The 27,636-nt window shown below is 41.7% G+C and overlaps 2 protein-coding genes across 3 annotated transcripts; one reads left to right on the forward strand and one right to left on the reverse strand.

Annotated features, from left to right (window-relative positions):
- Positions 1–3,494: 3,494 nt before the first annotated feature.
- Positions 3,495–7,325, reverse strand: GON7 (GON7 subunit of KEOPS complex). Its single transcript, XM_007094938.3, has 2 exons — positions 7,027–7,325; positions 3,495–4,365 (listed from the first exon to the last, which is right to left on the reverse strand). The coding sequence occupies exons 1-2, from the start codon at positions 7,229–7,231 to the stop codon at positions 4,271–4,273; spliced, it is 300 nt and encodes a 99-aa protein (XP_007095000.2). The 5' UTR covers positions 7,232–7,325; the 3' UTR covers positions 3,495–4,270.
- Positions 7,326–7,358: 33 nt separating this feature from the next.
- UBR7 (ubiquitin protein ligase E3 component n-recognin 7) lies at positions 7,359–27,590 on the forward strand. 2 transcript variants are annotated; one of them, XM_007094937.3, is made up of 11 exons: positions 7,359–7,643; positions 9,480–9,613; positions 10,141–10,201; positions 11,929–12,024; positions 14,607–14,660; positions 15,137–15,242; positions 17,280–17,488; positions 17,657–17,806; positions 18,385–18,547; positions 19,573–19,634; positions 25,313–27,590. In XM_007094937.3, the coding sequence occupies exons 1-11, from the start codon at positions 7,494–7,496 to the stop codon at positions 25,403–25,405; spliced, it is 1,278 nt and encodes a 425-aa protein (XP_007094999.1). In that variant the 5' UTR covers positions 7,359–7,493; the 3' UTR covers positions 25,406–27,590. The 2 variants fall into 2 exon arrangements, with proteins under 2 accessions (XP_007094999.1, XP_042846359.1); XM_042990425.1 differs by lacking the exon at positions 9,480–9,613 and having other exon boundaries at positions 7,491–7,643.
- Positions 27,591–27,636: the final 46 nt, after the last annotated feature.

Below are 27,636 nucleotides of genomic sequence, written 5' to 3' on the forward strand. Positions count from 1 at the left end.
AAAAAGCCTAGGTTTTCAGAATCTCTTATGTATGAAACCTAGGAGTATAGAAGATATTCTCTATTTGTTCAGATTGGACAATCCCACTGAGAAATAGATGTATCTTTAATAGGCTAAATAGGAACTAAACAAAAGTACAATAAACTGAGGGCCACAAGTGTCTCCAACTGATTTTGTCATTTGGAAGAAAACCTAAACTTTATTTCCTTTTAAAGTACAAGTCTTCTCAATAAAAAAAAATTTTTTTTACTATCAATTGAATTTTCTTTTAGTAAAAATTAAAAAAAAATTCTAAGCAGCTGAAGGCATAATTTTTTCCTTCCCCTGAAGGAATAATTCTAATAAAGTATATTTCATTTTTTTATTTATTAAAAAAAATTTTTAATGTTTGTTTTTGAGAGCTCGTGTGTGCACACATGAGCAGGGGAAGGGCAGTGAGAGGGAGACAGAGGATCCAAAGTGGGCTCCAAACTGATAGCAGAGAGCCTGATGTGGGGTTCAAACTCAGAGAACCCTGAGATCATGACCTGAACCAAAGTTGGATGCTTAACTGACTGAGCCACCCAGGCACCCCTAAAGTACATTTCATAATACAAGGTGGGGGGAAGTACAGGGGGCTAGGTACCAGGAAACACACAGCATGAGGACCTAATATCACCTAGGAAGCCAGGAAAGTCTCCTGGAGGAAATGTTGAAGTTGAAGGAAGAACTAGACAGATGAAGGACGTCACTTGGTTGAGGACTTGAAAGGCAGCCAGTTGCAGAAGCGTAAATCCTCTGAGTATGAACACTATCTCTAAACTGGGGGGACAAAACTTCCCATAATTTTTTCAAGTAAGTTTTCCTTCTCCCCAAATTAATTTTTATTTTTTAAGGTTTATCTATTTTGAGAGAGAGACAGCGTTAGTGGGAGAGGGGCAGAACAAGAAGGGAAGAGAGAGAATCCCAAGCAGGCTCTGCACCGTCAGCGCAGAACCCAAGGAGGGGTTCCAAACCACAAAACCATGAGATCATGACCTGAGCCGAAACCAAGAGTTGGACGCTTAACCAAGTGAGCCACCCAGGTGCCCCCAAATTTTTTAGAAAGTAAGCTCTACACCCAACACGGGGCTTGAACTCATGACTCTGAGAACAAGAGTCACATGCACTAGGGGCACCTGAGTGGCTCAGTCAGTTAAGCGGCAGACTTTGGCTCAGCTGGTGATCTTATAGTTCGTGGGTTTAAGCCCCAATTCAGGCTGTATTCTGACAGCTCAGAGCCTGGAGCCTGCTTCCTATTCTGTGTCTCTGTCTCTCTCTGCCCCTCCCCTGCTCACACTCTCTCTTTCAAAAATAAACATTAAAAAAAATAAAAAAAAAAAAAGTCACATGCTCTACCAACTGAGCCAGCCAAGCATCCCTCTTCCCAAGTGATTTTTAAAAAAATCTTCCAACTTTCTTACAAACAGCAACCTATTATAATAGGCTCCACAGAATGCTATTAAAACAAGTATTTCTTGTGACACAAATGCACTTTTAGAAAAACCATTATGTTGCAAATGTCCATATATTTCATATTTTAAACTCCATGTCTCACATTTTAAAAGATTACTTATCTAAGTCGGGTGTTAAGTTTACTTTTAGCTAGGATTGTGAGGTTGACTTTCCTGTACAAAAGTAAACTCGAAAGAAATTCAGAGATTAACTGTGTCCTGCTTGCCTGTGGCAATGTTTGTACTCTTAGGAGTCAGAAGATTAGAAAACCAGACAAGGCACTTCGATACTGGGCCTTCACACCGATCTTTTTTTTTTTTTTTTTTTTAATTTTTTTTTTTTTTTGTTTATTTATTTTTGAGACAGAGAGAGACAGAGCATGAACGGGGGAGGGGCAGAGAGAGAGGGAGACACAGAATCTGAAACAGGCTCCAGGCTCTGAGCCGTCAGCACAGAGCCCAACGCGGGGCTCGAACCCACGGACCGTGAGATCATGACCTGAGCCGAAGTCGGACGCTTAACCGACTGAGCCACCCAGGAGCCCCATCACACCGATCTTTTTTGTCACACATGTAGCTCACTTATGAAGCAGGCAGTATTAAAATCAGTATTGCGGCGCCTGGGTGGCTCAGTCTGTTGAGCGTCCGACTTCAGCTCAGGTCATGATCTAGCAGTCTGTGAGTTCAAGCCCCGCGTTGGGCTCTGTGCTGACAGCTCAGAGCCTGGAGCCTGCTTTGGATTCTGTGTCTCCCTCTCTCTCTGCCCCTCCCCCAATCATGCTGTCTCTGTCAAAAATAAATAAACATTAAAATTTAAAAAATCAGTATTAAAATTAAGGAAAAGATCAATCAGACCTATAACCCAGACCTCAAAACACTGGGCCACAAGCACAAATATCTTGATATTTCTTCTTTATTAACATATTTACTAAACAAAGAAGGAAAAAAATAAAAAAAGTTAAAAAACGTAAAGAAAGCAAAATATTCAGGAGCAAAATCCAGCTATTACTTAAAAAATATGAACTATTTTGGGGCACCTGGCTGGCTTGGCTGGGACAGCATGTGATTCTTGATCCTTGGGTCATGAGTTTGAGCGCCACATTGACTGTAGAGATTACTAAAAAAATAATAATAAACTTTAAAAAAGAAAGACTTAAAAAACATATGAACTATTTTAACTGTGCTGGTTAAGTTTTTTTAAAGGATTGTATGAAGAAAAAGATTATCATAAGTCAATAACTGAGAAGTCCCAATACTAGAGACATTATCACAAACTAAACAAGGCAATTTCTGACCATTCATAGAACTTTTCCTAGTTAGTATTTTTTTTTTTCCTAGTTGGTATTGTTTTGATTACATAAGAGCACTTAGTGGAAGGCTGATGTTCCAAGCAAAACAATACTTCAAAGATATGAAAAGGTATCAGGCACCTCGTGGCTCGGTCAGTTAAGCGTCCAACTCTTGATTTCAGCTCAGGTCATGATCTCACAGTTGTGAGATCAAGCCCCACGATGGGCTCATGCTGACAGTATGGCACCTACTTAGGATTCTCTCTCCCTCTCCCTCTAGCCCTTCCCCACTTGCATGTGTGGTCTGTCTCTCTCTCAAAACAAACATTAAAAAAAAAAAAAAGACATGAAAAGGTATCTAAATTCGGTTTCCTTAATTGTATGTACTTTGTAAACTATAGATTTCAGAATATGTAACTGGGAAAGTACTATGATAATCTGCTTTTGGGGTTTTTTGGTAATCTGTTAAAGGCTATGTGTACAACCCATCTCTGCCAATATTTAGCTCAAATTCAGGGCAACGCCTCTTCTAAGGTTCAATTCATCTTGGAAATAAGTCATATATAATCTGTAAGGTTACTTCCAACTCTAAAATTCTATAACTATTTGTATTTCCTTAGATACATGTACTTGATTTCTTTGCATTTTAGCTATCTAAATGAATCAGGAAACATGCACAGGAAATAAAAAATGCCTTGGTCCCATCAACAAGCCGAAAAGGAATACACACACATATTTTAGGAATATATATGTATTTTAAAGGATTCAACAGGCCTTTGGGGTAAGCAAAATCAAAGCAAGGATACAGGATGAGAAATACCTTAAGTTAAAGTCAACATAGATTGTTTAAGACTTACATTTGGGTTTATATACATAACATGCTACAGCATAAAAGCACGCCCAACTTCGTTCTCTTAAGTTACAAGTTAAATGTATATATTCACTGAGTGGTATCACCTCTGGATGTCTATACACTGGGTGTAAGTATGGACTCCAGGTTTCCTTGGGTCTCTCTCCGGGCTCATCTCCCTCTTCAGTATTTCTATTCCCATTTTCCTCCTTCTTACACAGATCTGCCATTCTTAAATCTAATATCCGATTTTCTCCACTTACATCTTCTTTGAAATGTTATTGTGCGGGATTATGAGGTGTACTTTTTATAACAAGCAGAAGCCACGAGATGTAGACATCACACAACTTAATTCAATGGTTATTTAAAAAGTAGAAAACTGAACAAATATTCAGTTGCCAACTTAGAGGATTTTATATAGCATTGAGTGTTCTAGTTATTGCCACAGTATCAAATTTATTTCTCACTCAAGAAAACAGACTAAACATTTATTATATCTTTCTTTGGTGGAAACAGAAGATACATTTTTTTCTTTGACAAAATTGTCCTAGGGGAATAAAACAAATACTTTTCCAAATTAGAGCACCAGTCTTTCCTAAATGTCAGCGTGTGATAATTCAGATAGAGTAGCAGTCTTTTAAATTTCATAAAACCTATTCTTAAGATGGTGGTTTGGGCCGTTTTGCAGATGGTCCATCTGAGTTAGTTCTGTTATCAGTGTTATTTTCATCTTCTGCATCATCTTCATCATCACCTTTTAAAATAAATATTTGTGTGACAATATGTTCAGTGGTTCAAAGAAAGAGATTGTTAAAATGGTTGATACTGAGACCATTTCACTTTAAGGATTAATTAAGTTATGCATACGTTGGATTCAAAGTATGTATGGTTAAAAAGATTTCAGGAATTTTGGTGTTTAAAATCTTTCTTATCTGCCACTTTTTTTGGAGATATAATCTATACACCATGTAACATTCACTCTTCTAAAGTGTACAATTTATTGATTTGTAGTATACTCCCTACGTTGAGCAACTGTCACTGACATTTAATTCTAGAACACATTCATCATCTGAGAAATGGCACACCAAAACCAATTCTCACTCCCCTTAGCCCTTGGCAACCTCTAATCTACTTTCTATCTCCATAGATTTGTCTGTTCTGGACATTTCATATAAATGGAATCCTAAAATATGCGACCTTTTCTGCCTGCTTTCACTTCACATGTTTTTGAAGTTCACTCACGCTATAGCCATTTACCGGTGCTTCATTCCTTTTTAGTGTTGAATACTACTCCATCGATGGATACACCACATTTTGTTTATCGCCTCATCAGCTGACGGACATGGTGTTGTTGCCACTTTCTCGTTATTATAATAATGCTGCTATGAATATTCATATATAAGTTTTTATGTGAACGTAGGTTTCCAGTTCTCTTTGGAGAAGTAGGAGTGGAACTAGGAGTTCCTAGGAGTGGAATTACTGGGTTATAAGGTAACTTTAACTTCCTGAGGAACTGCCAAACCATTTTCCAAAGAAGGCGTATCCTTTCATATTTCCACCCGCAATGTCTGACGACTCCAATTTCTTCACATCCTAGCCAACACCTGTTACTGTTCTTTTTGATTACAGTCATCCTAGTGAGCGTGAAGTGGTATTTCCTTGGGGTTCACTAGGATTTCCCTGATGGCCAATGATGCTAAACATCTTTTCACGAGCTTATTGGCCATTTATATATCTTATTTAAAGAACTGTCTATTCAAATCCTTTCACATCTGGTAACTGGATTGGTTGTAAGCCAATTTTAGTACTGAGTACTTTTTAGTACTGAGTTCTATCACTTTTCTTTAGTAACTGGTACAATTTTAAAGTTTTGTATATTTGTTGAGATCAAATTCACAGAACACAAAATGTGCCATGTCAATCTCGATTACTTTTAACAAAGTAAAACCTAAGCTTTATGGGGTCTTCATTAAATAAACAAAAAACATGTCTTCTGATACAAATATACTACTGACCTTCCATTAATAGGTGGCAGTTATTTTCTCAACAAGTAATGATATTTTAAGAAATGGCTCTAGCTATACTCATCCTTACGCCAATGATAACGTTTTCAAGAGATTACAGAAGTACTTCTGGAGCCAAGAAACAGGACTTCATTCTCGATACATTGGTACTCCCAATTAATATATCCATGGAACCAATCTATTGTCTGAACTCAGTGTAATGTTCTGAACTGGCTCCTTCACATAATACACAAGATGCAAAGTACAGTACAGTGTAAGTCCCTTTAGAGAGGAGGTAAGTCCTGACTCCAATATTTAATTCTTTGGCCCTTCAGCTCCAGGCAAAAAAGGTACCTACCTCTTTTCGTATTCAAGACAAGACTTAAATTTCACACTTCTCCTTTCAAACTGCACCTTCTAAGTTGGCATATGGAAAGGAGTCCCTGGGAGTTAAGACTCCTTAAACTGAAATCTTCAGAACTTACTCTGAAATTAATTCTAAAATTACTTATTTTTAAAAAATTTGAATCCAAGTTAGTTAACATACAGTGTATTAACGAATAGAATTTAGTGACTCATCACTTACATATAACATTCAGCGGTCATCCCAACAAGTGCCCCTTGCCCATTTAGCCCATCCCCCACCTAACATCCCTCGGGCAACCATGTTTGTTCTCTGTATTTAAGAGTCTCTTATGGTGTATCTCCCTCTCTGTTTTTATATTATTTTTGCTTCCCTTTCCTTATGTTCATCTGTTTTGTATCTTAAATTCTACATGAGTGAAATCATATTTGTCTTTCTCTAACTTATTTTGCTTAGCATAATACACTCTAGCTCTATCCACATTGTTGTAAATGGTAAGATTTCATTCTTTTGGATCGCAGAGGACAGTCTTCTTAACGTGTTTGTAACTTCATGAAATTTTGTAAATTCGTGTAATTTCGTTAAATTACAAATACGTTAAGAAGGTAATACTCCTTTTCATCCTTCAACACCCAGCTCAAAAGTCATGCTCTCTGAAGCCTTCTTGGGTCCTCTCAGCTTGTAATAGTTACAGAGGGCCCTGGGGTCATACTTCCAATCTGTTAATAAGTATTTGCGTGTCTAACCCCCACCAGCCTGAGAGTTTCAGAAAGCCAGGAACTGAGTGGCATTCACCTCATTCCTTCTCAAGAGCACAGCCCAGTGCCTGGCACAGGGCAGTCGGCACTCAGCACGCTTTTTGTGATACATATGGAAAGAGAATCGTCAAACGCTTAAGCAGAAGTAGCGAAGATAATATGGCGGTAAGGACTAACAATTTTTAGTTGGGATTCTTCTTCCCCCGAGGCTCACTTGCTCCAAGACGGCCACTCTACCCGGGCTCCCCTGCCCCGCCCTCCTGTCGCTCCAGCACCTTCTCAGGGCTCACCGTCCAAGGCCTCTTCTGGAGCCGCCACCCGGTCTTGCGCTTCCTGCTGTACCAGGGGGCCGAAGAGTTCTGTCACCAGGTCTCTCATCTGGGCCACGCCAGACAACAGGGTCTCGTAAGGATCGGCGTCGGCCGGCACCTCACAGGGCACCCGCAGCCGCTGCTGTTGCCCATCCAGCCCGACATACTCGCCCAACAACTCCATGGCGATGGCTGAGCTTCAACAGCCACCGACTTGCAGGCGCCACCCGGAAGCGGAAGTCAACTCGCCGTGGGCGCAGCCTGGCGCAGGCGGGAGAAGGGAGAGGAGTGACTTCCGTTTGTCGGAAGTTGCTCCTCCCCCTTCCTTCGCTTCCCTTCCTTGAGATTGGTTCTTAGCGCTGGGCCCCTCCTCCTCCGGCCACGCCTCTCGCAGCCTCTTTTCCCGCCTCCGCCGGGCCGAGCGGCGGACCCGCTGACAGTTGAGGATGGCTGGGGCGGAGGGGTCGGCTGGGCGGCAGTCGGAGCTGGAGCCCGTGGTATCGTTGGTCGACGTACTAGAGGAGGACGAGGAGCTGGAGAATGAAGCGTGCGCCGTATTGGGCGGCAGCGACTCCGAAAAGTGCTCCTACTCGCAGGTGGGCGCGCGGCCCTGGCCTCGCCTTCCCCGGGCTCCCGCTGAACCTCCTGTTCCCGACCAGACTTGCCCCATTCCCGCGTGTCGCGGCCCGGCTCTCCTGGGGTGGTCCCAGGGCACCGTTCGTCGTAGACTTCCCCATCCCAGGCCCAGCTGCCCTTAAACCTCAGGCTCCTGGTTCCCTTTCTCAGCTTGTTTCCAGCAGGGCTCCCCTCCTCCCTCGGTCTTCCTCCGTCTAGTCCCTCAGGATTCTCCAGGCTTTGGCCCTGGGACCCCTGCTCTTTCCTTCCTCTCCTTCTCTTCTCCGTGCCTTGGCTGCTTTTCAGAAACTATCCCCTTGACCGCTCAAATCCCGACATCTTTGTCCTTACTTTTCCCATCCTAAGAATGTTTATTTGGAACCGAATGGGAGAGTCGAAGCAGAGTTAAAGGAGAGAGCTCTGGATTTGAAAATCTCCCCGAGCTGGGCCCCTTGACAGCTAATCCTCTGCAATTTAGTTTGACAAGTACAAGCTGGTAGGCTTTTTGTTGTTGTTGTTGTTGTTTTTGCGAGGCGAAGCAAGTATGGTGTCTATCTGCAGTCCGCCCCCCATGGAAATAGACCGGAACCACGACAGCAGGTGGCACTGGTAAAGGAGGGAGGAGGGGAGAGGATTTGCTTGAAGGGTATATTTGGCATTTGGAAGACGTTATGAATCAGGATTTGAGGGGGTGTGTTGTAGTGTTTGGTGACTCATCCTATGTTTCTAGGTACAAAAATGGAGAAAGGTGGGTAGAAGAAAACTTTACACGGGATGAGAATTGGTAGGAAGAAGGAGGTTGCCTAGCCCCAGGGCTGGGGGTGGGTGGGATGGCAATATTGGGGGATGAGGTGAGAGACTTGGGGTCATTATGTGGTGTGGACTGAGCTCATAATACCAGTTGTCATCTTGACCAGTTGAGTTTAACCCTGCCCAGTGGTTAGATTGTTGAAAAAACCTGGGATCCACAGACAGACCCAGATGTTGGCTGGTATTTTAAAACCTTTGGTCACCACTAAAACAACTTTTTTTTCTGCTTTCCTTAAAATGTATGTAAGCTATTTTTGAAATGTGGTTAGCTTTATAAATTGGACTTCGTAAATTTTTTCTTTTTACTTTAGTAAAATATATGGAAAATACACAAATCATTTGTATGGTTTGTGGAAAAAAGTGAACATATGCATGTGTGTAGCCCCCAGATCATTACTGGCATCCCAGAAGCTTCGCTGCCTCCCTCCTTCCTGGAGGAGGGTAACCATTGTCAAGATTTCCAAAAGCTTTGCTGATCTTTTCCTTCAACTTTTAATTGTGAAAAAATTTAAATCTACAGATAAGTTGAAAGAATACTTTTATGAACACCTGTGTACCTCTTCCACATAGTCACTTTTTGCCACATTTGCTTTTATCTCTCTTCTCTATGTAACTCCGACCCCCCCCATCTCCCCTACCCCCCACCTCCCCAGACCCCCTCCCCGAACCATTTGAAAATAAGTTGCAGACATCATGACACTCTAAATACTTCAGCACGCATCTCCTAAACTCAAAAGGATTCTTGCATAAAATGCATTGATCTTAATCGTAAGTGTGATATTGCTAACATAAGCCTGTACACATTCTCTTACATTTTCATGTGTTAAGATGTTGGTGCAGGCCAGCTGATTCTTCTTTTCAGCTGCCTGAGAATTTTAAACTATCGTTGTAAGAAAACATCGTCTGAAATGAGCACTACCATAGTGCATATATAATGACATAAAACATGTGACAGTGTTTTGGCACTCTCTTGTGTGATTATTCTCCTTCCATTTTGTGGCTTTTAGGGCTCAGTAAAGAGACAAGCACTCTATGCGTGTAGTACTTGCACCCCAGAGGGAGAAGAACCAGCAGGAATTTGCCTCGCTTGCAGTTACGAATGTCATGGGAGTCATAAACTATTTGAGCTATACACAAAAAGGTGAAAACAGAGATTGGTGCCGGATGCTTTTTAAATGTTTACATTCGTTTCCACCTGTGCTTTTTTCTTGTTTTTCCATTTAAAGTAGTTGTGTACTGGTAAAACTTAATATAATTGTTTTATATAATTAGAATAGTTTTTCTGGAGGACCTTTTAATATAATTATTACACCTGAAACTAGTTTTACCATATATGTTAACTAGAATTTAAATAAAAACTTAAAAAAAAAATCAAATATAATTATTGCACAAACTCAAACTAGTCATCCTTCTTTGTCATTATTTTACTTGTGCGTATATGTATGTGTGATATAAATATTTATTTCTGTGCATGTTAATTTCCCAAACTGTTAAATCTTTTATTCTGTGCTTGGAGAAATTTCAAATTGGACATATGAACAGCAATCAAGGTCACTTTTTAGACCCTAGAAATGAGTTGAAAGGGCAGGGACTGTGCAATACATTTAAAGAGTAATTCATTAGATTTAAAAGAAAAACTAAAATTTGGCTCTCCCTCATTTTTTTCAGAAACTTTCGTTGTGATTGCGGAAACAGCAAGTTTAAAAATTTGGAATGCAAATTATTTCCTGTAAGTGAGCAGTGTAAAAATACATTGAAAGTAGCTGAGATGGATATTTGCCAGAGGGGATAAAAACCATGCATTTTCCAAAAAGGAAGTTCTTATGCTTATTCTTTCAAGTAGGCAAATTGGTATTAGACTGTATTCCATTTAAAAAAAAAAAAAAAAGACTGTATTCCATTTTTTATTTTATTGGAAAACTAACCTGTTCAGAGTCTGCATTACAGACTGTAATATGAAAGATTTTGGTGGGAATGTTCTTTAATGTAACTGAGGTTTAATTATGTTGGTTGTGTTCATCCTTTAAGGCTTTTAAAGTAAAGGGTATAAAAAAAATTTTTAAGGTTTATTTTATTTTTGAGAGAGAGAGAGAGAGAGAGAGAGAGAGAGAGACAGAATCCAAAGCAGGCTCCAGGCTCTGAGCTGTCAGCACAGAGCCCAACACGGGGCTTGAACTCATGAGCTGTGAGATCATGACCTGAGCCGAAGTTAGACGCTTAACTGACTGAGCCACCCAGGCACCCCAACAAAGGGTATAACTGTAAAAACTGAATTAATAAAACTTGGTAATAATGAATGTGAGCTAGGTGCACAGGGATTTTTCACTGCTTTAACTATACTTACACAATAACATTTACTGAAGTAACAGAAACTAGAATGTCAGGGATTTTACATTGTTCAGTCATAATTGCTAAAACTCTCATGCTTTTTCCCTCCTTTGAAGGTTATTTTTAGACAATTTCCTTGCTTACTCTTTACTGTCTAATAACCTGGGAACTTTGGCTATCACAGCTTGGCATTAAGAAGTACTTTGGGGTTCCTGGGTGGCTCAGTCGGTTGAGTGTCTAACTTTAAAAAAAATTTTTTTTTTTTTTAACGTTTATTTATTTTTGAGACAGGGAGAGACAGAGCATGAACAGGGGAGGGTCAGAGAGAGGGAGACACAGAATATGAAGCAGGCTCCAGGCTCTGAGCTGTCAACACAGAGCCCGACGTGGGGCTAGAACTCACGGACCGCAAGATCATGACCTGAGCCGAAGTCGGCCGCCTAACCGACTGAGCCACCCAGGCGCCCCTTGAGTGTCTAACTTAATTTCAGCTTGGGTTGTGATCCCGGGGACGTGGGATCGAGCCCCAAGTTGGGCTCCACACAGAATATGGAGCCCTGCTTAAGATTCTCTCTCTTTCCCTCTGCCCCTTTCCCCCACTCGCAAGTTCTCTCTAAAAAATAAATACATAAAAAAAATAAAAAAGTACTTTGAAATTCTGGGTTATAGAGGTTGATGATATAATTTTATCAGCGTTTTGTTAATGGATGTATTTGGTTTCCCCAATTACTACAAAGAAGGTACAAAAAATCAAATTTGCTCTCTGTATCCTGGAAAAAATATCCTTTTGATAGGAGTGAATTCTTTTTCTTTGTACTTTGAAAGTTAAAAACCAGCTTCTGGGGAGGAAGATATTTAATGCAGAAATTTATTGAATGTATTAATGTCATACAACATGAAATACATGATATTTTATTATTATGTCATGGTATTTTTTATATTTTACTACAATATATTGATGCTGTGTTATAAATATATGTAATATATGTTTTTATAGTATATTGGTGTTATAAAAATAATGTATACCATATGTGATATTTATATGCGACTTATAATTTATACTTTCATGATGCCTGAAATTATAGTTAAAATTAGACCATATTACATATTGAAATGAATATCTTTCAGGACAAAGCAAAGATAAATTCTGGCAATAAATACAATGACAACTTTTTTGGATTGTACTGCATTTGCAAGAGACCTTATCCTGATCCTGAAGATGAGGTAAGGCAATTGGAGGTTAATTGGAGGTTAATACCTCTAGCCTTCACTCCTTAGCCTGTTGTCCAATCTGGGCCTTTATAGCTGTTCAGAAGGGATTTGGGGATTGCGAGAGGATTCTAGGTTTATCCTTTCTTAGGAGTCTGTGCTGGAGCTGTAACTGGTACAGATCTTGAGTGTTCTTCTCATTCTACATTACAAGAATGAAATATTGGGCAGGACGTTCTCAAGGCCAGTGCTTTCGTCCTTCCTCTCTCTCTCGTTGCCTGCCTGCTCCACCGCCAAGCACTCTCCAAACAATGACTTTCAACATCTTGCCTCCATGGAAGAAAAGAAATGGGGTGTACAGACTGGATCCTCAATTCGAAGTATACACAAAATTAAAAAAAAAAAAAAAGTATACACAGAATTTAAAAAGAATTTTTCTTCCTCACTCCGTCGTACTTCCCAGATATAACCACTGTTAACACTTTTTGGTGTGTATGTTTTTAGACCTGTTTCGGTCCCCACATAAGTGATGTGTGTTTCAATTTGTAGTTTCCTTTTGACAAAAGTGAAAATTCCGTGTGTTCACTTTTGCAACTTGGTTTTCTCACTTCTCAGTATATCATAGACTTGTTTCCATGCTAAAGAGCACAAATCTACCTTGTTCTGATCACAGCCAAGTACTCATAATTTGACATGCTATGAGTTAATTACCTAAATGTTCTGTAGCAGACTGGTCCGATCTCTTTTTTCAGTATTCTAAAGAAAGCTACAGTGGACATCCTTATACCGTAATTTGATTCAGTAATATTCCTGCAAGTATTTATGGATACTTAGAGGTAGAACTGATGAGACATAGGATATTTATATTTAAGATTGTGTTGGGACACCTGGGTGGCTCAGTCGGTTGAGCATCCGACTCTGGCTCAGGTCGTGATCTCATAGTTCATGAGTCTGAGCCCCACCTTGGGCTCTGTGCTGACAGCTCAGAGCCTGGAGCCTGTTTCAGATTCTGTGTCTCGCCACTCTCTCTGTCCCTCCCCCACTCATACTTTGTCTCTCTTTCTCAAACATAAATAAACATTAAAAAGAAAATGCTTAAAAAAAATAAAAAATAAAATTGTGATCACCTCTGTCAAAAGAGTTCAGTCGCCAACAGTAGGTGATAGTGTTTTTTTTCCCCAATACTCTGTCAGCCCTACATACTACCAGTCTTTTTAAGTTTTGCCATCTTGATAGATGAAGAGGTGTATCTTTTTTCTTTTCCCTGATCATGAATGACAGTATGCATCTTTCATGAGTTTATTGAACATTTGTTTTTTTTTTTGTTGTTTTTTTTTTTTAATTTTTTTTTTCAACGTTTATTGATTTTTGGGACAGAGAGAGACAGAGCATGAACGGGGGAGGGACAGAGAGAGAGGGAGACACAGAATCGGAAACAGGCTCCAGGCTCTGAGCCATCAGCCCAGAACCTGACGCGGGGCTCAAACTCACGGACCGTGAGATCGTGACCTGGCTGAAGTCGGACGCTTAACCGACTGCGCCACCCAGGCGCCCCGAACATTTGTAATAACCTATCTGAATTGTCCTTTCATATCCGTGGCCCATATTTTGACTGGGTTGGATTTTGTTGTGTATTTACTGATTTGAAGGAGTGCTTTATGTTTAGAAAAATTAGCCTTCTGCCTTCTTCCTTGCTTGCTAGTTGTCTTGGAACTGTAATTATTGAACCAAATTATATAGAGGAACAAGTTGAAGATATCTTTGAGTTAACAAAGATAAAACCTTAAAACTTGATATTTTAAGGTATGGGGTAAAGTGTTATAACACTGTTAAATCAAAAGACAAAAAATAAGATGCCAAATAAATTGATCAAGGTAGAAGAAAGAATAAAACTGCTTTATATATATATGTATATTTCATATATGTGTGTGTATATCTGTATTGACATATATATAGGCATATATGCTTTTTTCCCCCTTTGAGAAGTTATAATAGGGAAAGGACGGAACAACATTGGGATATTAATCAGTAGATATGAAAGTCTGGGAATGAAAGGAAAATCATTCCAAAAACAGTCTGTGCCCTATGGTATATCATTTTCCTAGGGCCAGAATCTAATTTCTTAACTAACTCAAATTAGGGAAGTTGTTGCTGTCCATATTAGCAAGAGACTGTTTATAATATTTACTTTTCAGTTTAAGTAAAGTGAAGGGCTTGAAGAATGTGGGGTTGCCACATTCTACATTGGTCAATCCACCTCACCTTCCTGGGTCTTGGTTTTCACGTAAAATGAGATGTTACTTACAAAGTCTTGCGAGAGTCAGATGCCAAGTAACCAAAGTGGACCAGCTTTGACGGTTGTTTCCAAAGTGCTCATCTCAGTGTAACCTTTCGGCAACATCAGTTCGTGTTGAGTGAACTTCTTTGGCCCTGTGACCCGCTATTTCTCCCTGGCCCCTTGACTGTTGGCATGTGCATAGCCGTCTCACAGAATCGGTATAGAGAATTTAATATATAGTTCTTCCGTTCGCTGGATTTACTTCCGTGTCCCAGAATTCATTGTAATCATTAACACACAAACTGCTTTTCCATGTTAGATTCCGGATGAGATGATCCAGTGTGTAGTCTGTGAAGATTGGTTCCATGGAAGGGTAAGGAAAGCTTTTTACATTGTTGTTTTTTTTAATTTTTAAAAATGCTTGGTTTTTTGAGAGAGAAAGCATGCACGCACATACACATGCATGGAGGGAGGAAGGGCAGAGACAGAGGGAGAGAGAGAGAATCCCAAGCAGGCTGCATGCTCAGCACTGAGTCCGACTCAGGGCTCAATCTCATGACCGAAAGATCATGACCTATAAGATCGTGATCTATATCGAGTTGGACATTTAACTGAGTGAGCTACCCAGGCGCCCCAGCTTTTACCTTTTAAAAGGTATTATCTGTACAGAAAGAAAAAAGATCTCTTCTTGCTTCTTTTTGAATTGTGGTATATTTTACATTATAATTACTCTTCTAAAAAGAAATTGTAAAGATACGATCAGTGTTCTGTTGCAATATTTGTTTATTAAATAGCATTTTGGACAACTTGGGGACTACAGGGAAAATAGTGGCTTTTCTGTATTCACAGCATCTTGGTGCCATCCCCCCCGAGAGTGGGGATTTCCAGGAGATGGTGTGCCCGGCTTGTATGAAGCGCTGCCCCTTCTTGTGGGCTTATGCTGCACAATTGGCAGGTGGGTATCTTGCGGAGTTGGTGTGCCACAGTCTCGTACTTGTGAAATTTCTCTGTTCAGTCCAGAATTTTTAGCAACTGTTTTTGACTGGACTGCAAGGTGTAGAAAAAGTGTAAGATAACGTTCCTTCTCCACAAGGTGCTTATAGAATGGTTGGGAGACTACCAAGAACAAATCTATGCTTAAATAACATGAGGCAGAGGCTGGATGAGACCAGAGTTAGGGAAAATGGAGGCAGTTTTTGAATGGGACTTTGAAAGATAAATAAAACCAGAATAAGTTGTTCTTTTTTTAATGTTTGTTTATTTTTGAGAGAGAGAGAGACAGAGTGTGGGGGGGGGGGGGCGGTTGCAGAGAGGGAGGGAGACACGGAATCTGAAGCAGGCTCCAGGCTCTGAGCTGTCAGCACAGAGCCCGATGCGGGGCTTGAACTCACAAACCATGAGATCATGACCTGAGCCGAAGTCGGTCGCTCAACCAACTGAGCCACCCAGGCGCCCCATAAATTGTTCTTAAGTATAAGATATGCTATTGGTTGGGAGATGTGGGGTATAGTTTGTTACCTAGTACTTTTATTGTACCCAAAGAAATTGGCCCAAAACAACTGATCAGCAATGGTCTTGAGGCATTATTTAATTTTACTGTTGATGCAAATGTGTTACTTAATTTATTTTTAGAGTGGCAGTTACTCATAGTATCTGCTGCTCTGACCTCATAATTTCTTGCCCCTCTCACCTTCAGGGAACATTTTACCACACAAACTGCCAACAGCACAGCCGTACCTAAAATCTCACCCTACACTTTTGACTTGTCTCAAAGTTCTTTTTTTTTTTTTTAAGCATTTAAGTTTCGGTTTTTTGTCTGTTTTTCAAGAGAGAGCATGTGAGTGGGGGAGGGGCAGACAGAGAGGGGAGAGAACCCCAAGCAGGCTCCATGTTGTCCTCGCAGAGCCTGACGCAGGGCTCCATCTCACAGAACGTGAGATCATGACCCGAGCCAAGATCAAGAGTCGGACACTTAATCAACTGAGCCACGTAACCCCCGTCTCAAAGTTCTTAAACTCGGTGCGTCCTCCTTGTGTTCCTACCCTTTTCAGTTACATCTCCCACTTTCCACTGGACCTGTATCTATATCTCATTTGTTGGGTTTTCTTAATCAGTCTTCCCCCTGTCCCTTCATTTCCTTGTCTGTCAACAGATGGCCTCATTTCCCATTAAATCGAAGTGCCATCATTCAACATGAACTTCCCCATCATTGCTCTTTTCTTTTTGACAGTATTTCTGGGTCTATATCCATCCTTTTTTTATTCCTTCCTCTCATCGAGAAAAGCTGGTTGTTTTTTCAAAACTACCCTTCCACCTGTGTTTATAGTTAAACCTCTTCCTGCTTCTTGCTTCTTGAGGTATCCTACCTCTTTTTACTGTCTGCAGTATTTTTCTTTTTCCTTTACATAGAAAATGCTTAAGTAGTGATTGGCATTTTTATTTTTTATGTTTTTAATATGTATTTATTTTTAAGAGACAGACAGTGCAAATGGGGGAGGGGCAGAGAGGGAGGGAGACACAGAATCCGAAGCAGGCTCCAGGCTCCCAGCTGTCACCCCGATGTGGGGCTTGAACCCACAAACCATGAGATCGTGACCTGAGCCGAGGTCAGAGGCTTAACTGACTGAGCCACCCAGGCGCCCCTGTTTTTTTTTAATTTTCAATTTTTATTTATTTGTTTTTAAAGATTTATTTAAGTAATCTCTACACTGAATGTGGGGCTTGAACTCATGACCCTGAGATCAAGAGTCACCTGCTCTTCCAACTGAGCCAATCAGGTGCCCTGTGACTGACATTTTTAAATGAACTGTTCAATTATTTGAACTCTGGATTAGGCAGGCATAACCAAAGGAAGAGTCGATAATTCCTTTCTCATTATTCCAGAGATTAAGGTTGACTTGCTCTTTTTCCAGATTCTGAAATCTTTTTTAATCAGACTAAGTGATTTCACTGTCTATGGATATGTGTGTGTTTGCTTTCATTGAACCCACAGTAACCAAAGTATCTGTGGAGGATGATGGGTTGGTGCTGAATGTTGATGGAATAGGTGATCAGGAAGTCATCAAACCTGAAAATGGAGATCATCAAGATAGTACCCTCAAAGAGGATGTTCCAGAACACGGAAAGGATGCTGTCACGGAAGTTAAAGCAGAGCAGACTAACGAACCATGTACCAGCTCTAGTTCTGAGTCTGATCCCCAGGTAACATATGAAGTATAAGCCATCAAAGAACTAAAGCTTAAGCAAAATTGCTTCTGTAAGCTCTGTAGCTTTGGATCTCAACTGTACCCTTTGCCCAAAGAAATTCCTTTATACAGTCTAAACTGTCAGAGTGTAAAAAACATACTTCAAAACTCAATTTTATTTCAGACCGCACTTAAGAATCAACATCTCAACACAGAATCACAGTCTGGCTGCAGACTTCAGGATCTTAATGCTAAGCAGTTGATAAAGAAAGACACTGCCACCTATTGGCCCCTGAACTGGCGTAGCAAGTTATGTACCTGCAAAGACTGTATGGTGAGTGACTGATCAAGGTCAATGTCACTGTGTTTTACGGACTGATGCCTAGAATAAGACTTTCTGAAAAATATATTTATGAAATTGATGTTAGCTCTGTAGAGAACTTTAAAATGTTTCATATTAAGCAAATTTATGAAATGCTCTTTGCAGTCTGAATGCTTGTGGGAGAAATTAAGAATCATGCAGTACTTTTTATTATCTTCATTTTAGTGGAAAACATAAATTTTTATCTTTTTCATATCATAGAATTTGCTTGGGAATAAAAATTACTTGAAAGTTCCAGTAAATCAGTAGTTTTCATTTTTTAATAAAAAAAAATTTTTTTAAAGGTTTTTAAATAAAGATCTTTTAGACCATACAACACCTATTGGGAAGTTGGGAGATTACTAAAAGAGATTTGTGCAAAAAGAATAAATCATTCAAGCAATTCTGTACTAAAAGGCTCAGGTTTTTCTGGCAATTAATGTAAAAAAAAAAAATTAAATTAATTTTTAGTGATTCTCAGCTCTTGAGAATTGACTTTCTGAGAATGATATACATATGTTCTAATGGGAAACTGGTTTTATTTTTTGAAGAAAATGTATGGCGAGCTAGATGTCCTGTTCCTGACAGATGAATATGACACAGTTCTGGCTTATGAAAACAAGGGCAAGGTTGACCAGGCAGCTGACAGGAGAGACCCTTTAATGGACACCCTTAACAGCATGGACAGAGTCCAGCAAGTGGAACTTATTTGTGGTAAATGCTGTTTGAACAAAAAGTCGTGAAGTTCATAAAGTTTCTTTCACTGTTAAAATATGTGTAAGGAGGGCTACTAACACCTACAGTTTTAATTTAATACAAAAAAAGCTTAAAATTGGAATTAGAGAATAGGCTTCAATTATGCTTATTATGCTTGCTGAATTGTAGCGTTGCTGGGTATTTAGCTGTGATTACCACTGAATCAGAGTTAGGTGCTAGAATAATTACGTGCTTGAGAAACCTTAACATGCTGTTTTGATTCAGGGTAGGTGTATGAATATGGAATAATAGAAAATCAATTTCTTTGTGCATCGATTTAAATAGTTTTCATGGAGCATCACGTGTCCTCTTTTTGAGCAAAGCATGTTATCTTTTGGATGGTTCTTGAGGTTGCTTTAGTGGTTCACAGGAAACCACCAGAGGAGAAAATATCCCTGAGTCCTTAATTGCAGGCTTTTACATTTTTCCCCCCAGCATGCCCAACTGATTTTAGTAATTTCCACCCTGACTACTCAGATGCCACCACCTCTGTGGCATTGATCGTTTCTGTCTTTTATTTTTAACTATCTGATTAATTTCTTTTGCCTTTATTAGACTAAAAGCTTTTTGAGGATGGAGGCTGCATTTGAAGGATTTTTGTAGCCCTCAGGGTACCTCATACGTAATAGGAACTGTTAAGTGAGTGAATCGGTTTTGAAGCTTATAAAGTTTGAGGAGTCCAAGATTATTTCCATTACTAGAATTCCAGAGAGATAGGAAACCTTTTAAAAAAATTCTTAGCTAATATTTTTGGAATGGCAAGTTTTTTGAGTTCTGTTTGTTCATTTGTTTTAAGAAGTAGGGTCCTCAATATCAAAATGAAAGAACTTGTGAGAAATTGGAAGCAAGTTTCCATGCATGTTTCACTTAGAGAAAATTTAAAGTATTAACCTACTCAACTATCAGTGGAAAAGATGCACTTTGTTTCTAAAGGCAAATGACTTGCCTAAAGTCTATGTACCTTTTTTGTTGTTTTGATTTAGAATACAATGACTTGAAGACTGAACTTAAAGACTATCTCAAGAGATTTGCTGATGAAGGCACGGTATGTATGTTGCATTACAGAATTTTAATCATAGCTCTGTATGTTTTGAATAAACTGTTCATTTTCTTGGATGAAAAAATGACCATATGTCTTAACCTGGATCCTTAAGAGGTGACTGCGGGCCGAGCAGAGGGGAATCAGGAGCAGGTGGTGAAACAAGGACCTGGCCTCACTGGGAGTCCTTCCAGCCCTGGGCTCGAGGGGGTCAGAGGTGGAGCAGCCACACAGGGTCAGCAGAGTGTGCTTGTGGCTGAGGGGAAGGCCAGGACGTTGGCAGAGGTCCTTGGAGGAGGAAGAACAAATGATCAGGCAGGGAAAAATTAATTCCAGGCCCCTTATTTTGGACTTTGGATTCTATAGTTTAGAATAAAAGAACTTCAGAATTTGAGACCAAAACATTTTTCTGGCTAGTAAGAGAGTCTGTCTACTTTTAAGGGTGACACTGATTCTAAAATGTATAATATTTAAAATAGTCTTGGGGTGCCTGTGTGGCTCAGTCAGTTAAGCATCTGACTTCGGCTCAGGTCATGGTCCCGCGGTTCATGGGTTTGAGCCCCGTGTCAGTCTCTGTGCTGACAGCTCAGAGCCTGGAGCCTGTTTCGGATTCTGTGTCTCCCTCTCTCTCTGCCCCTCCCCAGCCCACACTCTCTCTCTCTCTCAAAAAAAAGAGTAAACATTAAGAAAAAATTTTTTAAATAGTCTTCCAGATGAATTTATAAATACTTGCTCTTTACGATTCACATATTTGTGACAGAATTTTTTCATGAAATACTTTTCTGCCTTCCAAAGGCAGACATAAAACAAAATTTAACTTTTCTTGGTCTAAGGCTGTCCTTATGGACAGTTGATGCTTTGTTCTGCTATGTCCAGACACAGAAATCAAGTTAGATGTGGGTGTGGTGGGTGCCAAGGAAGTATGCTGAGACTTTCTTTTTCTTTTTCTTTTTTTCTTTTTCTCTTTCTTTTTCCTTCCTTCCTTCCTTCCTTCCATCCTCCCTCCCTCCCTCCCTCCCTCCCTTCCTTCCTCCCTTCCTTCCTCCCTTCCTTCCTCCCTTCCTTCCTCCCTTCCTTCCTCCCTTCCTTCCTTCCTTCCTTTCTATGCTTATGTATTTATTTTGAGAGAGGGAGAGAGAGAAAGTCCCAAGCAGATGCCACGCTGTCAGCACAGAGCCCGACGCAGGGCTCGATATCATAACCGTGAGATCACGACCTGAACCAAAACCAAGAGTTAACCGACTAGACACCCAGGTGCCCCAAGACTTGTTTTCTTGGAAGGAGTCTCTGCCATGTTGCTTAAGGCCACTTTCTCCTTGCTCGTGAATGTGGGGAAAACTTGCAACTGCCTGGGTGGACAGGGTCACAGTGCTGCCTTTTTGCAAAATGAGTTGTAAAGTCAGAAGTTGAGTTTTCTCTTTAGTAGATTTCTCTCATTTTTTAGAGGATGTTCTTCACAGTCACTGTGAACATCCTCCTGCCTCTCAGCAGTTCTTAAACTACAGTTATTCCTGTCCCTCTGGTTACTGCAGACTTCTGTTTCTTCTTGCTAGAACTAAGAATGTTCGTTCATAGGTGTAACTGTTTTTAACCTTGGCACTGTTTTTTTGTGTTTTTTTTTAATGTTTATTCATTTTTGAGAGAGAGCACGAGTGGGAGGGAGAGTGGGAGGGGCGGAGAGAGGGGGACAGAGAATCCCAAGCCGGCTCTGAGCTAACAGCAGAGAGCCTGATAATGGGGTTCAAACTCATGAACCATGAGATCGTGACCTGAGCTAAAGTTGGACTCTCAACTGACTAAACCACCCAGGCACCCCTTGGCACTATTGTTTTTGTTTTTTAATGTTTATTTATTTTAGAAAGAGAGAGAGTGTGAGCAGGGGAGGCGCAGAGAGAAGGAGACACAGAATCTGAACCAGACTCCAGGCTTCCAGCTGGTCAGCACAGAGCCCGACGTGGGGCTCGACCCCATGATCTGTGAGATCATGCATGACCTGAGCCGAAGTCGGATGTTTAACCGACTGAGCCACCAGGTGCCCCTTGGCACTTTTGTTTTTAATTAAAGTATAGTGTTACATTAGTTTCTGGTGTACATTAACCTCTGCATTATTGATGGACATTTGAAGTCTTTCAAATGTGTCAAAGCATGTGTGTTCCTGACTCTAGGACCTCTGCTCTTGTGCTGTTTGTGGTCACAAGGCTCTTTATTGATTTGATTACACATAGTTAAAATCATGTAAAAGATATATTTCCAATCACATTTGAAACAAGCTATTTTTTTAAAAAGTTTATTCATTTATTCTGAGGGAGAGAGTGTGCAAGCAGGGAAGAGGCAGAGAGAGAGGGAGAGAGAGAATCCCAAGCAGGCTTCCTTTTCCCAGTGCAGAGCCCAACACAGGGCTCAATCCTGAACTGTGAGATCCTGATCTGAGCTGAAATCAAGAGTCCAACACTTAACTGAGCCTCCCAGGTGCCCCTGAAACTAGCAATTTTCTTCAGTCTTAACCTGGATCTTCAACTTAGGGATCTCTGTCATCACTAGGGCCGCTTTTTATCTGATATGATGAGTTAAAAAGACAGAAAAATATATTTGTTTATTGTTCCATGACATTACTAATTAGATCCTTATAAAAACAAATAAGAACCTTAAGTTGGAATAAGGTTAATCTACTTTGGTTGTATTTGTCCACATAAGATTATAAGTTCTAGATGTTCTTAGATAATGGACTGCCTTTTATGTTTGTGTCTGACTATAAAAAAAGAACACTTAGGGGCGCCTAGGTGGCTCAGTCAGTTGAGTGTCCCACTTCAGCTCAGGTCATCGTTCTGCAGTTCATGAGTTCGGGCCCCACATCGGGCTCACTACTGTCGGCCTAGGGCCCGCTTTGGATCCTCTGTCCCCTTCTTTCTTCCCCGCTCCCCCACTCATGCTCTCTCTCAAAAATAAATATTAAAAATGAATAAAATTAAAAAACCACTTAGAAACTACAAATCTTCTGAAAGAAACCAATAAAATGATTTATTACTGAACCCCAGTATTTATTCCTTAACATTCTACACTGCATGTTGGCTGTGACCGTTTGAGGGTCTAGAAGCTAAAAATTGCACGCTCTGATTTGCGTGTTTTTAGGTCCCCTCTCCCAACATCCTTGCAGGAAAAATTCTTTTTTTGCCTTTCAGTGTTTAGTGTTGGTGATCCGAAGTAGGGACAGATCCTTCGAATTGGAATTTCCAAGTGTCCTATATATTAGCATTTCATAAGTGTGAGTTTCCACGCCATTTAGCAAATACATTAGAGCTTTGTGGTATCGCGAGTATCTTCAGTCTCTAGATCTTGACTTTGTTAGGGGTTCTGAGTCCTCACTTGTTGACCAGCTGTTTCAGCCTTGGTGCTTGTGAAATTGATGTATCAGTCTGTGCCGTTCTTCCATTTAGAGGATTAACGAGGGTCTTCCCCCAAGGAAGTTACTCGAGTTGACATTGCTGTTTGTGTAAGTTAGCGGCACTTACTCTTGGGGAGCGAGAGGGAGTGTTTCGCTTTATAGCCAAGTATTTACCATCTCCTTTCCTTTTCTCTCTCTCACTCTTGCTCACCTGCATTGACTGGGCTTCTTTCTCTTTCCCTCCCTCTCCCTGCCCCTCCTGCATTCTTTCAGAACAATAAGAATGTGTTACCTTTGTAATTAAAAAGTGAATGAACACCTGTTTCCTGTGATAGACTGGAGGCAGCTACTGGGTCAGATCAGCTGGCGGAGCACTCCTGGGTGAGCCGGGGCTCCTGTCAGCTTTTCCCAATTTACTCTTTCGTCCATATTGTCCCTTTGTCTTATTTTCTTATTTCTAGTGTTTTATTTTGCTAATATCTTGAACACCTTTGTATGATGCTCTAATCTTTTTCCAGTGAAACAGAAAACAAATTTCTCATTGCATAAAGTGGATATTCCATTTACTAAGAGTAGTTGCTACTTTATTTTTTGCCAGTTATTCTTTTTTTTTTTTAACGTTTATTTATTTATTTATTTATTTATTTTTTTTTCAACATTTATTTATTTTTGGGACAGAGAGAGACAGAGCATGAACGGGGGAGGGGCAGAGAGAGAGGGAGACACAGAATCGGAAACAGGCTCCAGGCTCTGAGCCATCAGCCCAGAGCCTGACGCGGGGCTCGAACCCACAGAGTGCGAGATCGTGACCTGGCTGAAGTCGGACGCCCAACCGACTGCGCCACCCAGGTGCCCCCAACGTTTATTTATTTTTGAGACAGAGAGAGACAGAGCATGAACGGGGGAGGGCCAGAGAGAGGGAGACACAGAATCCGAAACAGGCTCCAGGCTCTGAGCGGTCAGCACAGAGCCCAACACGGGGCTCGAACTCACGGACCGCGAGATCGTGACCTGAGCCGAAGTCGGACGCCCAACCGACTGAGCCACCCAGGCGCCCCAACCAGTTATTCTTTTTATGTGGCAAACACCTCTAATTTTGGCCTCCTGAAGAGGAAACGTGTTTTGGCTCCTTTTTTTCATTAAAGAAGAAAACACAAATCTCAAAGCAAAACAGACTTTGTTTCCTGTGGGTACTCACATGGGGCTGAAGGATGTTCCCAAGAGACAGCTGTGGTCCTGGGCGAGGGCAGTGGGCTTGGGAGACCTTCAGGCACTTAGTTAAGAACTTACTACGTGGGGCGCCCGGGTGGCTCAGTCGGTTATGCTTCCAGCTGCGGCTCAGGTCGTGACCTCACAGCTCATGAGTTCGAGCCCCACGTCGGGCTCCGTGCTGACAGCTCAGAGCCTGGAGCCTGCTTCGGATTCTGTGTCTCCCTCTCTCTCTCTCTGTCCCTACCCTACTCGTGATCTGTCTCTCTCAAAAATAAATAAAACTTTAAAAAAAATTTAGGGGTGCCTGGGTGGCTCGCTTGGTTAAGCGTCTGACTTCGGCTCAGGTCATGATCTCACAGTTGGTGAGTGTGAGCCCCACATCAGGCTCTGTGCTGACAGCTCGGAGCCTGCTTCCGATTCTGTGTCTCCCTCTCTCTGCTCCTCCCCTGCTCACACTTCGTCTCCCTCTCTTTCAAAAATAAATAAACATTAAAAAAAAAATTTAAAAAGAACTTATTATGTGCCAGGCAGTGTTTCACAGGCATTAAATCCAATCTGATCTCCCATCCTGTTAGATAGGTGCTGCTTTTATCTCATTTCGTGTGAGGAAAGCGAGGTGAGTGAAGGAATCCACTCTCGGCACTGTTCTGCCCTCCTGGCTGTATGGCTCTGGCCCAGCCCGTGTCTGTGCGCCTGGATGAATGAGCCCTCTATAGGATGGAGATATGTGATTAGTTACACATTCAGGTCATTCTTTTTTAAAGTCTACTTATTTATTTGGAGAGAGAACATAAGCAGGAGAGGGACAAGGAGAGAGGGGGAGAGAGGGAGGGAGGGAGGGAGGGAGGGAGAATCCCAAGCAGGCTCCATGCTGTCAGCGCAGAGCCTGATGCAGGTCTTGAACTCACAAAACGGTGAGATCATGTTGAGCCGAAATCAACAGTGAGATGCGCAACCAACTGAGCCACCCAGGCGCCCCTAAGATAATTATTACCCGCAGTGTTGTTCAACCTGTTTGTGATTAGCATGCCTGGTTATTGCCGCTCTGTAACGCATTTCCCTTTCCTGGTCTTTGCTGTTTCCTCCACAGGTGGTTAAGAGAGAGGACATCCAGCAGTTCTTTGAAGAATTTCAGTCAAAAAAGAGGAGGAGAGTGGACGGGATGCAGTACTACTGCAGCTAGATTGGACGATGGCACCTGCTCAGCCAGGCCACCGCCAAGGCCACTTACTGTGCCCGGAATAAAAGAGGCGTTTCTCGCATCTGGTCCTGTTCCGGCCTCTCCTTGGAGAGGCCTCCCCTCCGGCCTTTGAGCTTCCTTTCCTCCTTAACCACGGTCGCCACAGTGTGTATGCCGATTTCACAACCAGCGCCCTCTGACTCCGCTAAATGCAGCTCATTCCACAGACTGCCGGCCCGCCGCCCGACTACCAGATAACCCCCAGGTTATTCGCTTAGAAGTTTTAAGAAGTTCGATTTGGTTTTGAGACAGTAAACTAGTTTTTTTTTTTTTTTCCCTAATGATTTGTTCTTTAACTCCTGAACGTGTCTACTCTGCCACAGAGCTGTTGTCTCCCGGGACCCTCGCGGTGGGGGGGCACGGCGGGAGCGTCCTTCCTGTCTGCCACAACCCCTCTAGGTCCCTCACCCCTCCGATCGTGGTGCCTTGGGTCAGTGCTTCCTCAGGCCCGGTCTGCCTCTTCTCCCACATCCCTGCTTTCGCAAGCGTGGTCACGGCTTAGAGGGTGTCTCAAAACTCGCCTCCTCTGGGCCCGACCTCCAGCGGAGTCAGGGCTGATGGTTTTCTGGGCTGGACGTCTGTCACGGGCGGGGAGATTGGCCGATGGCAGGACCGAGGAAGCCAACCTCTGTTATGATTTTTACTAATAAAGTGAAAACTTCATTCACAATTCCACTGGCACTAGATATTCGAATTTCAGTACTGTAGTGCTCACAGGGCTTCCTGGAGAAAATTCGCCAGTGTACTAGTCCCTCTGCTGCTGCCTAGAAAATAGACCGGGTACTACCCTGTGAAATCTTAGTGGTTTACAAAGTCCTCTGGATTTCTTTATCTTATCAGGGATATTCATAAGCATATATTAAAAACAGACCTATTTTGATATTGTTCTGTTACGAAAATGTTATGAGAACCCCAATAAATTATTAATTTCCCCCTTAAATCTGTGCTGAAAGAAAAAAAATACTGGTTTAGCTTACTTCTAGCGAGCAGGGCAGGGAGTGCCCTGTTTTGGAAGAGGCAGAGGGTATGTGAGAGACTCCAAACAAGGCCCCAGGCTGCAGGAATGATGAGCTTTATGTAAATAAATGTTAATGTCCACGCCTGGTTCTCTGATGACCATGAGACCCGCTTTTGAAGAACCTTGTGGAATGTTGTATTTTAAGGGGAAGTCCTTTCAGTTGGTATGAAGTCTCTTTACAGCCCTCAGTCTATGGGGAAAACACCTTTGATAAATGCAGAGTCCTCAGTTGCTGTCCCTCTGGAGCAACACGGTCTCTCCGGACAGTAGAGGACCTGCTTCAAGGTATGTGACCCTAAGCGTCGGAGCCTTTGGGGCCACGAGTGTACGTTGATTTTCCTTCGTGTGTCCAGCAGTCGCATGTACCCGTCCTGGGGTGAGATGAACCCGGCCTACAGGACATCAGGGCCTCAAAGAAATGGTCCCACCGTGGTTTTCTGCATCAAGCCTCCCAAGTACAGATCCCCACGGAGAGTGATGTGTGGAGCTAGAAGGCCTTCCGGCCACAGGAGGTGCCCGTGTGCCCTGAGCCGGCCTTGCAGAAGGGCCGGGTTGAAAAGCTCGGGGCATCTTTGAGGCTGGTTACGATCCCCAGCCCGGGAACCCTGTTCCAAGTCTGAGGATTTCTGAGCGCCCTCTGCAAGGTTGCGCCAGTGTGCTTGTTGTGGTCCGAAAGTTTCTATCTTCTCAAACGTTTGCTTTAACTGCCAGGGAGTTTCTTGCTCCGATGACAGGTCAGGACCAGGTCTCGGAGGTGACGCGTTACTGCGCAGCACGATAATACGCATCACCCGGGGCTGAGGGGCTCGTTTAGAAAGGTACTGCTCCTCCTTTTACATTAACCAGAAAACCTCTTTTTTTTTTAATCTGTGTTCACAACTAGTTTTCTTATTGACCGTAATGGACCGTCTCTTCTTGGAGAGACTGATTTTGGCCAACATGTGGCAGTTGATATCAATGCATGTTTTATGCCGAACGAGAATACGATATTAGTTGCTTTTAAGGAATTCTGGCATCGTACGTGCATTTTTGTAGACTTGTTACTGGACTTACAGTTACATACTTCGATCAGGTTTCTGTAAAATTTAAATAAAATCAGTTCCAACAAAATGTGGCTTTTCAGATCGTTTCTAGTCATATTTAAATGTGCGTAGCC

This window comes from Panthera tigris, chromosome B3 (genome assembly GCF_018350195.1).
Source record: "Panthera tigris isolate Pti1 chromosome B3, P.tigris_Pti1_mat1.1, whole genome shotgun sequence".
Classification (NCBI taxonomy): domain Eukaryota; kingdom Metazoa; phylum Chordata; class Mammalia; order Carnivora; family Felidae; genus Panthera; species Panthera tigris.